General features: G+C 37.7%; 2 protein-coding genes across 3 annotated transcripts; one reads left to right on the forward strand and one right to left on the reverse strand.

Annotated features, from left to right (window-relative positions):
- Window positions 1-864: 864 nt before the first annotated feature.
- LOC125205255 (DEAD-box ATP-dependent RNA helicase 18-like) lies at window positions 865-5,526 on the reverse strand. Of its 2 annotated transcripts, XM_089061955.1 has the most exons (12): window positions 5,511-5,526; window positions 5,110-5,419; window positions 4,633-4,869; window positions 3,568-3,828; window positions 3,374-3,453; window positions 3,155-3,260; window positions 2,963-3,076; window positions 2,640-2,738; window positions 2,457-2,546; window positions 2,096-2,202; window positions 1,876-2,019; window positions 865-1,706 (listed from the first exon to the last, which is right to left on the reverse strand). In XM_089061955.1, exons 2-12 carry the CDS (start codon window positions 5,389-5,391, stop codon window positions 1,442-1,444), a joined length of 1,785 nt encoding a protein of 594 aa, XP_088918081.1. In that variant the 5' UTR covers window positions 5,392-5,419; window positions 5,511-5,526; the 3' UTR covers window positions 865-1,441. The 2 variants fall into 2 exon arrangements, with proteins under 2 accessions (XP_088918081.1, XP_088918080.1); XM_089061954.1 differs by lacking the exon at window positions 5,511-5,526 and having other exon boundaries at window positions 3,374-3,444; window positions 5,110-5,431.
- A 962-nt stretch (window positions 5,527-6,488) lies between these two features.
- On the forward strand, window positions 6,489-7,572 carry LOC125205252 (cytochrome c-type biogenesis CcmH-like mitochondrial protein). Its single transcript, XM_089059996.1, has 3 exons — window positions 6,489-6,656; window positions 7,056-7,187; window positions 7,274-7,572. Exons 1-3 carry the CDS (start codon window positions 6,516-6,518, stop codon window positions 7,457-7,459), a joined length of 459 nt encoding a protein of 152 aa, XP_088916122.1. The 5' UTR covers window positions 6,489-6,515; the 3' UTR covers window positions 7,460-7,572.
- The last annotated feature ends 4,100 nt before the right edge of the window (window positions 7,573-11,672 follow it).

The following is an 11,672-nucleotide window of genomic DNA, read 5'->3' on the forward strand; positions in this document are numbered from 1 at the left end:
GCACCCTCGCTGATTATAAAAGTAGCGATAGCGGCGCGTCTCCAATGGACCTCAACAGTCCGGTGTTCGATGATGAGAGTTCCGGCACACCGATGTCCTCCCGGCGTCCCCCTGGCATCAAGGCTGCCAAGGGCAAGGGCAAAACCACATCATCCTCCGCCGTGCCGCTTGACCAGGCCCCGTCGCCGACCCCGAGTTCGACGCCGTCCACGACTTCGACTGCGGCCCATGCGTACGCGGATTTGGCGGCTTCCTCCGACTACCGGACGTTGTTGGACGCGCACACCGCCCTCATGCAGGCGACCAACCCGACTCAAATCGAGGGCATCCAGCGGATGATCGATGGCCTCAGCCGCAAGTTGGGACTTCTCTAGACTAGCCTCCTTTTTTTGTATTTAGTGTTTTTTTTTTAATTTCTTATTTTGTAACTTTTTTTTAATTAAGTAAATTTAGAATTTCCCTTTAATTGTGTTGTTTTTATATGTTTATTTTTATTTTTACACTTGCAAACATAAAAATATAAATACAAAATAGAAATAAAATGTTTAGGGCGTCGCTTAGGAGGGGCTTTAGTCCGCCCCACTGCAGGTGGAATAAGAGGAGGATAAAATATTGACGTGGCAGTGCATAGGGCGTTGCTTAGGGCGTCCCATTGTGGATGCCCTAAATCTCAGAAGGAATATCAAAATTGGGCAATCAATTTAAACAAGACCAATAACATTTAAGATTGGACGAATAATTTTTCATTGAACCATGGATAAGTTAAACCCAAAATGGAAATATTACTAATTAACGGAAAAATGAGTCTTCCAAAAAAAATGAAAATACCTGATTTTCAACTTTTGAATTGGAAAAACTAAAGCATGCAGTAAAAAATAGATGACCATTCTCAACTAAATTACAAACTAAGATACATGAAATCCGACGTCTATGGAAGTATTCCTACAAAAACTATCAGCTCAAGTTGAACCGCTAATGACTGGATACAAACCATCAACAAAACAAAGCTGACACCAGTTGCAAATATTGTTAATCTTGTCACCTCATCTCAACGAAACCGTGTTGTTCAGATATGATGTAATATCATCTTACTATTCGTATGTAACTGTTCACGCAACAACCCCTTTTGCAAATATTGTTAATCTTGTCACCTCATCTCAACGAAACCGCATTGTTCAGATATGATGTAATCATCTTACTATTCGTATGTAGCTGTTCGCGCAACAACCCCTTTTGCAAATATTGTTAATCTTGTCACCTCATCTCAACGAAACCACGTTGTTCAGATATGATGTAATCATCTTACTATTCATATGTAGCTGTTCGCGCAACCTCTTTTGCAAATATTGTTAATCTTGTCACCTCATCTCAACGAAACCGCGTCATCATCTTACTATTCGTATGTAGCTGTTCGCGCAACAACCCCTTCCTATTCCCAGTATCATAATTCCTCTGTTCCAGTTAATTTTGCAAATTCATTTTCATCGATCCTACCTTTTTTCAATTTCTTCAGGAGGCGATAATCCCGTTCTAACTCATCTGCATCATCTGTTGATTGAACTGCTCGTCTCTGTTTGGCTGTTTTCTTACTTGTGGCCACAGAGCTAGAAGCTTTCGTCGTTGCTTTTGACTGCTGCTTTTTTTGCTCTTTTGCAGCCTGTTTCGCTACCAGGTTTTTCTTCCTTTGCTTCTCCCGAGACTTTTCTCTGATAATATTGAAATAAGCAAACAGTTATCTAGTTATGCACTTTATAAGTAAACAATTATGTGTTAAAACTAGCTCATCTTGGGATAATGTTACTGACTCCGTACTTCATATATTTTCAGGTGAAAGAAACCATTAGCAAAGAAGATTATTTCCGAAACAACCCTTACTTGTACTTGATATCCTCCAGTTTTATATCTTCAACGGGAACAAAACCTTGGGTGGATAGAGAGTAGTGCCTTACTTCAGGCATCGCTGGGAGCTGCAACAGTCCATATCCCATCCCCAACTTCCCGATTTCAAGATCTTTCCACCTGCATATCAGAGCAATTAACGAGAACTGACTAATTATACAATTAATATCTTGGATAAGGGCAACAATTTAACAACCTGAAGATAAAAGAACATTGGTGTTCTTTATAAGCACGAACATAAGATACAAAGGCCTTGACTCCTTTCTCCATAATTTCACGGTCCTTTTTGGCTGCTAAACGTATCTGGAAAGTTATTGATTCGCTAATTAGAGAAACAAACTAATTATTATGTGAGAGAAAAACCTCCCTAATCAGCGGCCAGGAGTGTATCGAAAGGCTCTGGGACAAGGGACAGAAGAAGAGGCAGACTAGCAAAAACAATTGGCCTAACTTGTACAAGCAAACTCACATGCTCCATCCATGAGAAGCACAAATTACTCTACTGGAAAAAGAACAGTGCAAAGAATAATGGATAATGTCAGCATAAAGGTATTTACCTGGGGTATGATATCGGGAGCCTCATCCGAACATTGTCTCTCTTCGAGTGGAACTCTCCTTATCCTGAGGAATTCAATGTATGCCTCCTCCTGTTAATCAGAGATGAGTTCTATGAACACAAAATCAATGGTGCAGCAGTTTGCCAATAAAAGAAGTAGCTATGCTGTTCTGCAGTATCAAACCTTTGGTAACAAGAACACAATAGCAGTTCCTTGTCGTCCCATTCGGGCAGTTCGGCCAACTCTGTGTATGAACACATTAGGATCCTGTGGGGGGTCATACTGTACAAGAAAAATGAACAACTCAAAATATCAGTGTCAGCTTTAAATTTAAGACAAAATCTATAACCATGTTATATCTTTTAGCATAAATAATAATGTTAAGATTGAAATTAACATGTCATAACATCCATTTATGGAAGTGTCGAACCAATTTCAAAGCCATTTCATTGTGTCAAATAGCTGAACTTGAGATAAAAAGTCAGTATTCAGTAGTCAGTAGCTACCTGTATAATGCAGTCAACACCAGGAATGTCAAGCCCTCGGGCTGCTACATCAGTGCAAAGAAGAATGCCGCTTGAAAGAGATGTAAATGATGATAATGCCTTCTCCCTTGCAGCCTGCATGCATAATATAGTGTCAGAGGAATGCTTAGTCAATGTATAAGCTTCCTAAGATTTTTCCATACTAAAAACTACCTGCTTCATCTTTCCATGAAGAGGGATCAGAGAGAATCCTTTCAATAAGGAAAGTCGTGGAAGTACAGCTCCCCAGTAATCAACACAGGCACAAGTCATGAAATAGCTGCAGAAGAAAGGAAATACAATGCGTGTATGAGAAGTGAGAACTTATTTCAGCTGAAGCAACTTATAAAAGAGTACTGCAGTTTCAAAATGTAAAACTGTATCACCACTCACATAATTATTTTCTGGGCTTTGTTTTTTAGGAGAAGATCAATGAGCTGTTGAGGTTTCTGGTCTGCTTCACACTGAAAATACTGTAGAGTCAGGGAACCATGGAAACAAGTACAAATATCAGTTCATGTGATTAAGCATCATTTATGATCTGGATCTTGAAATGAGCGAGGCAGCATGATTAAAATGATGAAAACCTGCATTTGGAGCCCTGAAGGAGTTTTAGAAGAGGCAATTTGCTGTGAAGAGGTTACATCCTTTGGTCTTTTTATTTCGGATCGCACTTCTACCCTCACAGGATTCCTTAATCCTGCTCTGGCTAGCTCTTCAACTGCTTCAGTTTGAGTAGCTGAAAAAAGGCCGGTCCTCCGAAGCTTTGGTAAGCGAGATATGATTGAACTTACCTGTTTCTGGAATCCCATGTCTAACAACCGATCAGCTTCATCCAGAATCAATATCTGTTTCACAAGTTTAAACAAGTAACATTACAATGCATAAAAGGGAAATGATTCAGATAGTGACAGTTTGCAAATGAGAAATAATGGTGGCAAAAAGAACACCAAATAATTTCACCACCAACATCAACTAACAATAGAACAAATGGGGAAATAAAAGTCATCATTAATCACAATAATCTTATCCACAAACTTTCAACTAAACACAGAACCAGAATAGCCTGGTTACAGAAGAAGAATATCTACAATAAATTTGACTGACCTCACAGATACCACTAAAACCAAAGAAAAATCAGTTATTAAACCTCTTGCAGAAAATAAAGCTTTCTTTACCATTCAGTTTTGCTTATAAAGATTAGCACATCCAGATAATATTTGAAAAAAACATGTTGAATTAAATAATAACACAAAAAATCAATGTAATAACCAAGATTTTTATCAAGAGCTAAGGAAATGAGTAGAGTGTACAAAAGATCCAAAAAGCCAAAGAGAGTCCTAAAACAGCCAGGAAATCACGAATGGAAAATCAACGAGCCAGCACCTTATTAGAATTTAGAACCTTTAGACAAAACCCACTAAGAAAAAACCTCCAGTAGGAAAAAGAAGACCGAATCTAAAAGAGTTAAACAATATATAAAGAATAATTTACAGGTGCATCTAAATTGACAGAGCTAGAAAATGACAAAGCATCTTAATCACATTGAATATTGATACAGAATATGCCAACATAGAGCTAACGTGATTTACAGATAAGAAACAAAAAGAGGTATACAATTACTTCCAAAAAGACAGGCAACTTAAACGAACCTCAAGGTTTCGAAAGTCCAGCATTTTCATATGCTCCATTATATCACTAAGCCTTCCAGGCGTCCCGATTAACAAATTAGCACCTTCCTCTTCAATTTTAGTGGTATCAGCTTTCACTTCAGCTCCTCCAACTAATAGCATTGGTCTAACATTTGACAATGTCGCAATAAATGGCTCTGCAACTTTAAATATCTGCAATGCCAACTCCCTAGTTGGAGAAATTACTACTCCCACCACCTGTATACACGTAAGGCACTCAAATATAACAATATTTTGGCTCTTAAAGTTGCAAGCTTTTTCTTTCTACAAGAATGGAAAGAAGTGCATTTTAACACGAATTGCAGTACGAACAACTCCTTCAAATAATCAATTCAGTAAGTCTGAGAAATAAATCTGCTTTTTATCATATAGTAGTAGTAGTAGTAGTAGTAAATAAAAAGAGAAGGAATTGTACAATAATAGAGTAAAATTGAAGACCTGGTGGGGTTTGGGAGGGGCGGCGCGGCGGAGAATTTCAACTAGGGGGAGGAGGAAGGCTAGGGTTTTCCCAGAGCCAGTGGCGGCGTCGACCGCAACGTCTTTGTGGGTGCATAGCCAGGGTATGGTGGCGGCCTGAACCGGTTTGCAGAACTCAAAACCGGCGGCTGAAATAGCTTGGAGCAGTGGTTGGGAGAGTAGCGGTTCGAGTTCGAATTCGAGTTCGGAGAACCTAGTGGTGGTGAGAGCTTTGTTTGGGTTATTGTCTTCAACGGCGGCCATAGCAAAATCGAACCAACCACTCCTAATCCTAAATAAATATGCAAATTCATTCATATACCATTAATTTTATTTACTAAAATTATCAGCCCAAAGCCCATTTAAAACCTACAAATAAGAACCTGGTTCGTCTGTATGTCTTCCAAAATCAAGTATGGAAATTTTGAGTGAATGAGGGATGTTAACAGAACGATCAAGCATATGATCATACAGTATGTTTTAAACACTAAATTATTAATTAAACCTAAATTCTTAATTAAACAAAATAGTACTACTCCACAAATTAGTCAAATTCTCTATTTACCTATGTTTCCCATCTTTCTCCCCACCATTTTTGGGGAGTTACTCGCTTGGTTTTTCATTATATCGTCTGCCTTAATCCTCTTTAGATTTATTGGAATTTCTATTGATGATTTTGCTAAGACAGTATCGGTTGGAGATGGCCTTATAGGAAATTGGAATTGTTTATGTTATGGAATAAGATTTTCTGTTGTGAAAGAAGGACAAATTGGAGAATGTTTTCTAAGTGTATAAGTAATTTTGGTTGGCTGGTTTAGCTTGGTATGGAGTCTGAAATTCAATTGAAAAGAACATTTTTTTCAAATTCATGTTTCAGTTTTGAAGCATTCGACCTAGAATGGTTTTCATTTCAATTGAATACGCACTTGTATTTTTTTCAGCATTAAATAAACTGGAAATTCAACTCTTTGCCAGTAGAAAATTTAGAAATTTCATATGTTAGCCTTTGATATCTGGTGTGGAGATTGATGCCTAGCCTTCGCCAATAGCTTGAATAGTGAAAGAATCAGTAGAAAAAGTTTATATGAACTAGGGAAATTGTGAAATCTTGTATTTTCTGACTGAGTGTTGATTTGGGGGTTTAGGGTTAGGGGAGGGGATTGGAGGATCATATCAATATTCAATATTACTCTTGGAGCTGTACTTGAAGGTCGAGAAAGACGGCTTTTCTGTCCTCGCCTCTGCTTGATTGTGTGTACATCATAATAGCTCAGATTTCGTTATGGTTGCATCTATAATTTGGATTTAATTGTTTTGAATGATAGCTGAAATACACGTGTTCTTTGTTTATTCATATCACAGAGCAGTTACATTGGAGTGAAAGGTTTATGGAGAATGAGGATGAAGTGAGACAGGATCGAGTGGTTGAAGCACGGGCCAGAAATATAAGCCACAACGTGCGGTGCACTGAATGTGGTAGTCAATCTATTGAAGACTCGCAAGCTGACATTGCCATTCTCCTCCACAAGGTGCCTATTATTTCATTCTTTCTAGGCATGCCATGCTTTTGCTTCTTCTTCTCTAAGATGCTATTGTGAGATGGGAAAGCTGTGATGATCTATCTGGAACTTCATCTCTGATAAAGCCTGTAATTTAAAGTAGGTTGATTTATATGTATATCATTATGTATATAGGGATCGTATGAGGGGTATGTTATTATTTTAGATCTAAACAAATTTGATGAATCTATACTAAAAGAGAAGTTTTCAGTCATTTGTGGATCACTCTGATAAATTTGGAACACATTTATTTGACCAGGTTCAGCTTTTAGGTACTTCTGCTATAAACAGCAAATCCCATTTCTCTACTAGCTTTTGTAATGTGTATACATTTGATTTTGATATCTCTTGCATCTTTGTTTGTGTAAGTTAATACGAGATGAGATTCGGTCTGGTAAAAATGACAAAGAGATCTACAAGAAGCTGGAGGAAGATTTTGGAGAGACAGTGCTTTATACACCAAAATTCGATATACAAACAGCGGCTATATGGCTGGCACCGGTTAGTAGCATGACGCACTCTGAAATTTACGTTCGTCTCCCCAATTACCTCACTAATGTTGTCGATTATGCAAAATCTGAAAACAGCTTACACTTACTGGTGGCGCTGTGTTGATATGGGCATTCAAGAGATACAGGCGAAAGAACAGCGTGCATATCATGGCCCTAGACCTCGACCGAGGAGTCCCATTGACTCCGAAGGAGAAGGAGGCGATGCTTGAGCTTCTGACGCCACCTTCTACTCGATGGTGGGGAAAATGGCTTCCTCGATGATTTGAGAGTGTCAAACTTTTCACCATCTTGCAAACTTGATTTTAGCAAAGTGCAGCTATTTATCTGTTCAAAATAAATAATTGTAATGTGGTGTTGAAACATTGAATATGTATTATTCAGGACAGTTAAATGGGCTTCATAATGTATTTTTGAAGTGGTATGAGTGGTAAATAAATTGACGTAGAGGGGCGTAAAGATTTCCTAAAATAGAAAGTTTGAAAGTTGTAATTTTGACAGAACGGACTAAAATGAAAAGAGTTGCTATTTTTAAAAAACGGAGGGAGTATTGAATATTGATATGATCCTCCAATCCCCTCCCCTAACCCTAAACCCCCAAATCAACACTCAAGTCAGAAAATACAAGATTTCACAATTTCTCTAGTTTATATAAACTTTTTCTACTGACTCTTTCACTATTCGAGCTATTGGCAAAGGCTAGGCATCAATCTCCACACCAGATATCAAAGGCTAACACATGAAATTTATAAATTTTCTACTAGCAAAGAGTTGAATTTCCAATTTATTTTAATACTGAAAAAAACATACAAGTGAGTATTCAATTGAAATGAAAACCATTTTAGGTCGAATGCTTCAAAACTGAAACATGAATTTGAAAAATAAGTTCTTTTCGATTGAATTTCAGATTCACATGTCAAAAAATTATTAGTGGGGCATATCACGTCATACTGCCATATTTTTTCTCTAAGGCTTGAGGAATATTGATTTATGTATGTTGTTTGGGCTTATAGTATGGATTCTGAAATTAAGATTTTGGTTTATAATTTTGTAAATTGATATTCTTTTCAATTGAATAGAGTTTAATTTGAGTGTTGAATTTTATTATTTATTTTATAAAATTATAATTCAGGAGTAATAATTTATTGTTTTATGATATTATTATTCTATTTTGATAAATGAATGTTTTGATCATTATTTATAAATTTTCATTAGTAAATATAAATATTTTTTTAATTAGTTACATGAATTTTTTTAATAATTATATATTTGAAGTGTGGTTGACTTTTTCATTATTTGGAAGTACTTTAATCTATTTTATCAAAGAATTATTGATTTATGAATTCCGTTAATTTTGTTAGTACTCTATTAATTTATTTGTTGATAATCTCAAAGTACATTGTAAAATTTTCAATATAGATTATTTATGTCAAAGGTCAATTATAGTATTTTGTATTTTCAAAAGTCATAAAATTTTTGTCTAAAATGAAGAGGTTGACGTCACATTTGATTTTATTATAATGTTGTTTATTAAGAAGCTTTATATAATGTAGAATATAATTATTAGTTCATTTCATTATTATTTTATCTAGAATTTTTTTATGTTATGTTTAATACTTATATACTCCATAATTTTTTTTTTAACATTGATGATTAGTAGTTACTACTTCTTATTAATAATGTCATAAAACAACAAAAGATTAGGTAAGAATTCTTGAATATTTAAAAGTAATTATAAATCATTTTTATAATTGATTTTTAAAATCTTCAAAGCTTGGGCACATCGATTTTGTATATGAAATCGTTAATCTTAAAAAATACTCATAAGAAAATAATTATTAAAGATAAAAATATACAAAAATTCTACAGAATTTAATATTTAATAGAATAAAAAAGTATATAAGATATATGGATAAAGAAATAAAAATATGAAAGTACACTATTAATCATCAATCTTAAATATTTAATAGAATAAAAAAGTATATAAGATATATGGATAAAGAAATAAAAATATGAAAGTACACTATTAATCATCAATCTTAAAAATGATTAGTAAGAAAGTTGTTACTTACACAAATGCGTTTTATTAATTACTAAAATAGTATTCCCTTCGTCCCATTTAAGATGACACGTTTTAGTTTGTCCCAACTAAAATTGATATATTTTTTTTTTTAACTTTCTCTCTCCAATTGATACACTCAACCACTTTTTCTCACTCCTATTTAAGGGCATCCGCAATGGGGCGGACGATGCGACGTCCGTCGCATCGTCCGCCACTACAGCATCGCGGACGATGGTTAACCCATCGTCCGCGGACGATGCGATGAGGATACCCATCGTCCGTCGCATCGTCTGCCACTTTGGACGACGCGGACGATGGGAACGCGTTTCGTTTTTTTTTTTTTTTTTTCAAAAAAAATTTCTTATTTAAACACTACTATTCACTACCATTTCACACACTCCAATTTCACATCTCTTCAATTTCTCTTCAATTATTCTCTCTCAACGTCTAAAAAATGAATCCCGGCGACTACGATTTGAGTACATCGGATGGCTGAAGACAGGCCTTGACTCGAGCCTTGTTCGATGCCGTTAATGAAGCCAAGGCGGAATGCTTGGCACAAATGCAGCGGGAGCAGGCGGCGGCGGAGGCGCGGGTCCCCCGCCCGATACGACGTCGGACATTTGTCCCCCGCGAGCACGACGTAGCGCACGAACGTCTGTTCGCAGATTATTTTGCCGAGAATCCAAGGTGGGCCCCGAATGTTTTTCACCGACGTTTTAGAATGAGCGGAGATCTTTTTCTCCGCATTGTGCACATGTTGGAGGGACGTGATGAGTACTTCCAGTATCGGGAAGACGGGATCGGCAGACCCGGCCACGCCGTTGCAGAAGTGCACGGTTGCGTTCCGCCAGTTGGCCTACGGCACAACAACGGATATGTTCGACGAGTACCTCCACGTCGGGGAGACAACTGGCCGCGAATGTCTCAAGACTTTTTGTAAGTTAGTTGTGGAGGCTTTTGGCGACACATATTTGCGACGCCCGACTGCTGATGATTGCCAGAGCCTGATGCGGATGCACGAGACGGTGCACGGCTTCCCTGTGATGCTAGGGAGCATCGACTGTATGCACTGGCAGTGGAAGAACTGCCCGACGGCCTGGAGAGGCCAATTTACTAGCGGCTACAAGGGTAGCCACTCGACGATGATCCTAGAAGCCGTCGCTGACCACCGCCTCTGGATCTGGCATGCCTACTTTGGTGTAGCCGGGTCGAACAACGACATCAATGTCCTCAACTCATCCACCATATTCGCCGATCAGTGCAGGGGTCGCGGTCTGGCCATTCAGTTCACTGCCAACGACCGCACACATCATATGGGGTACTACTTGGCCGATCACATATACCCAAGGTGGCCTGTTTTTTTGAAGACGATCAGCTGCCCAATTGGTGAGAGGAGAGTCTTGTTTGCGGCAAAGCAGGAGTCCGCGCGGAAGGATGTGGAGCGGGCTTTTGGGGTGCTCCAATCGCGGTGGGCAATCGTGAAAGGTCCGGCGCGTTTCTGGTACAAGGAAGTCATCGCCGACGTCATGTATGCGTGCATCATCATGCATAACATGATAGTCGAACAAGAACGTGGACATGTCACCGATTGGGTGGATGATGATGATTACCGACTGGTTTCGGTGCGGTTCTACAGCGACAGGCCTCAATGCGCAACCAACAAGACCATACTCAGCTCATGACCGACATGATTGAAGAAGTTTGGAACCGCAACCGCCGCCGTTGAGAAATTGTAGTTTTTTTATTTCGTATTGTAATGTTTGAATTTTAATGAAATTAAGTTATTTTTCCAAATTTTGAAGTATTTAAATATTCAAATAATAGATAAAATGCTTAGGGCGTCGCTTATGGCGGGCTATAGTCCGCCCCACTGCAGGTGGAATAGGAGGAGGATAAAATGCTGACGTGGCGGTGTATAGGGCGTCGCTTAGGGCGTCCCATTATGGATGCCCTAAACAAAGAGTTCGTTCCACATTGGAGGAAAATAAGTACTACTACTAATTCATCTAACAATTCATGCGTCTTGTTAGAGGTTTTTTTTTTTTTCCTTCTAACACCTTCACGGTGGAGGGTTGAGTAGGTCCCTCATCCCATATATATCATCAAAACGAAGAGGATACAATATTACAAGATATATCATCAAAACGAAGAGGATACAATATTACAAGAGAATCATCAAATATATTCATCTATCAATTCATGGGTCTTATTTTAAATATGGGCCATTGTGACGTAATTTTTCAATAATTCTTATAATATTAAAATTGAAGTTTTATATTGAAAAAATAATTTTAACAAATAAAAATAGGAATTTAAAAAAAAAAGTTAAGTTTCAACACTGCCGAGAGTGTTGCAGTGAATCCCTTATTCTTTCTCTCATTTTATATTCTAAATGGATACAAACAAAGCTAT

Source organism: Salvia hispanica, chromosome 6, assembly GCF_029641045.1.
Source record: "Salvia hispanica isolate PSC_SH4W2 chromosome 6, Shi_PSC_v1, whole genome shotgun sequence".
NCBI lineage: Eukaryota > Viridiplantae > Streptophyta > Magnoliopsida > Lamiales > Lamiaceae > Salvia > Salvia hispanica.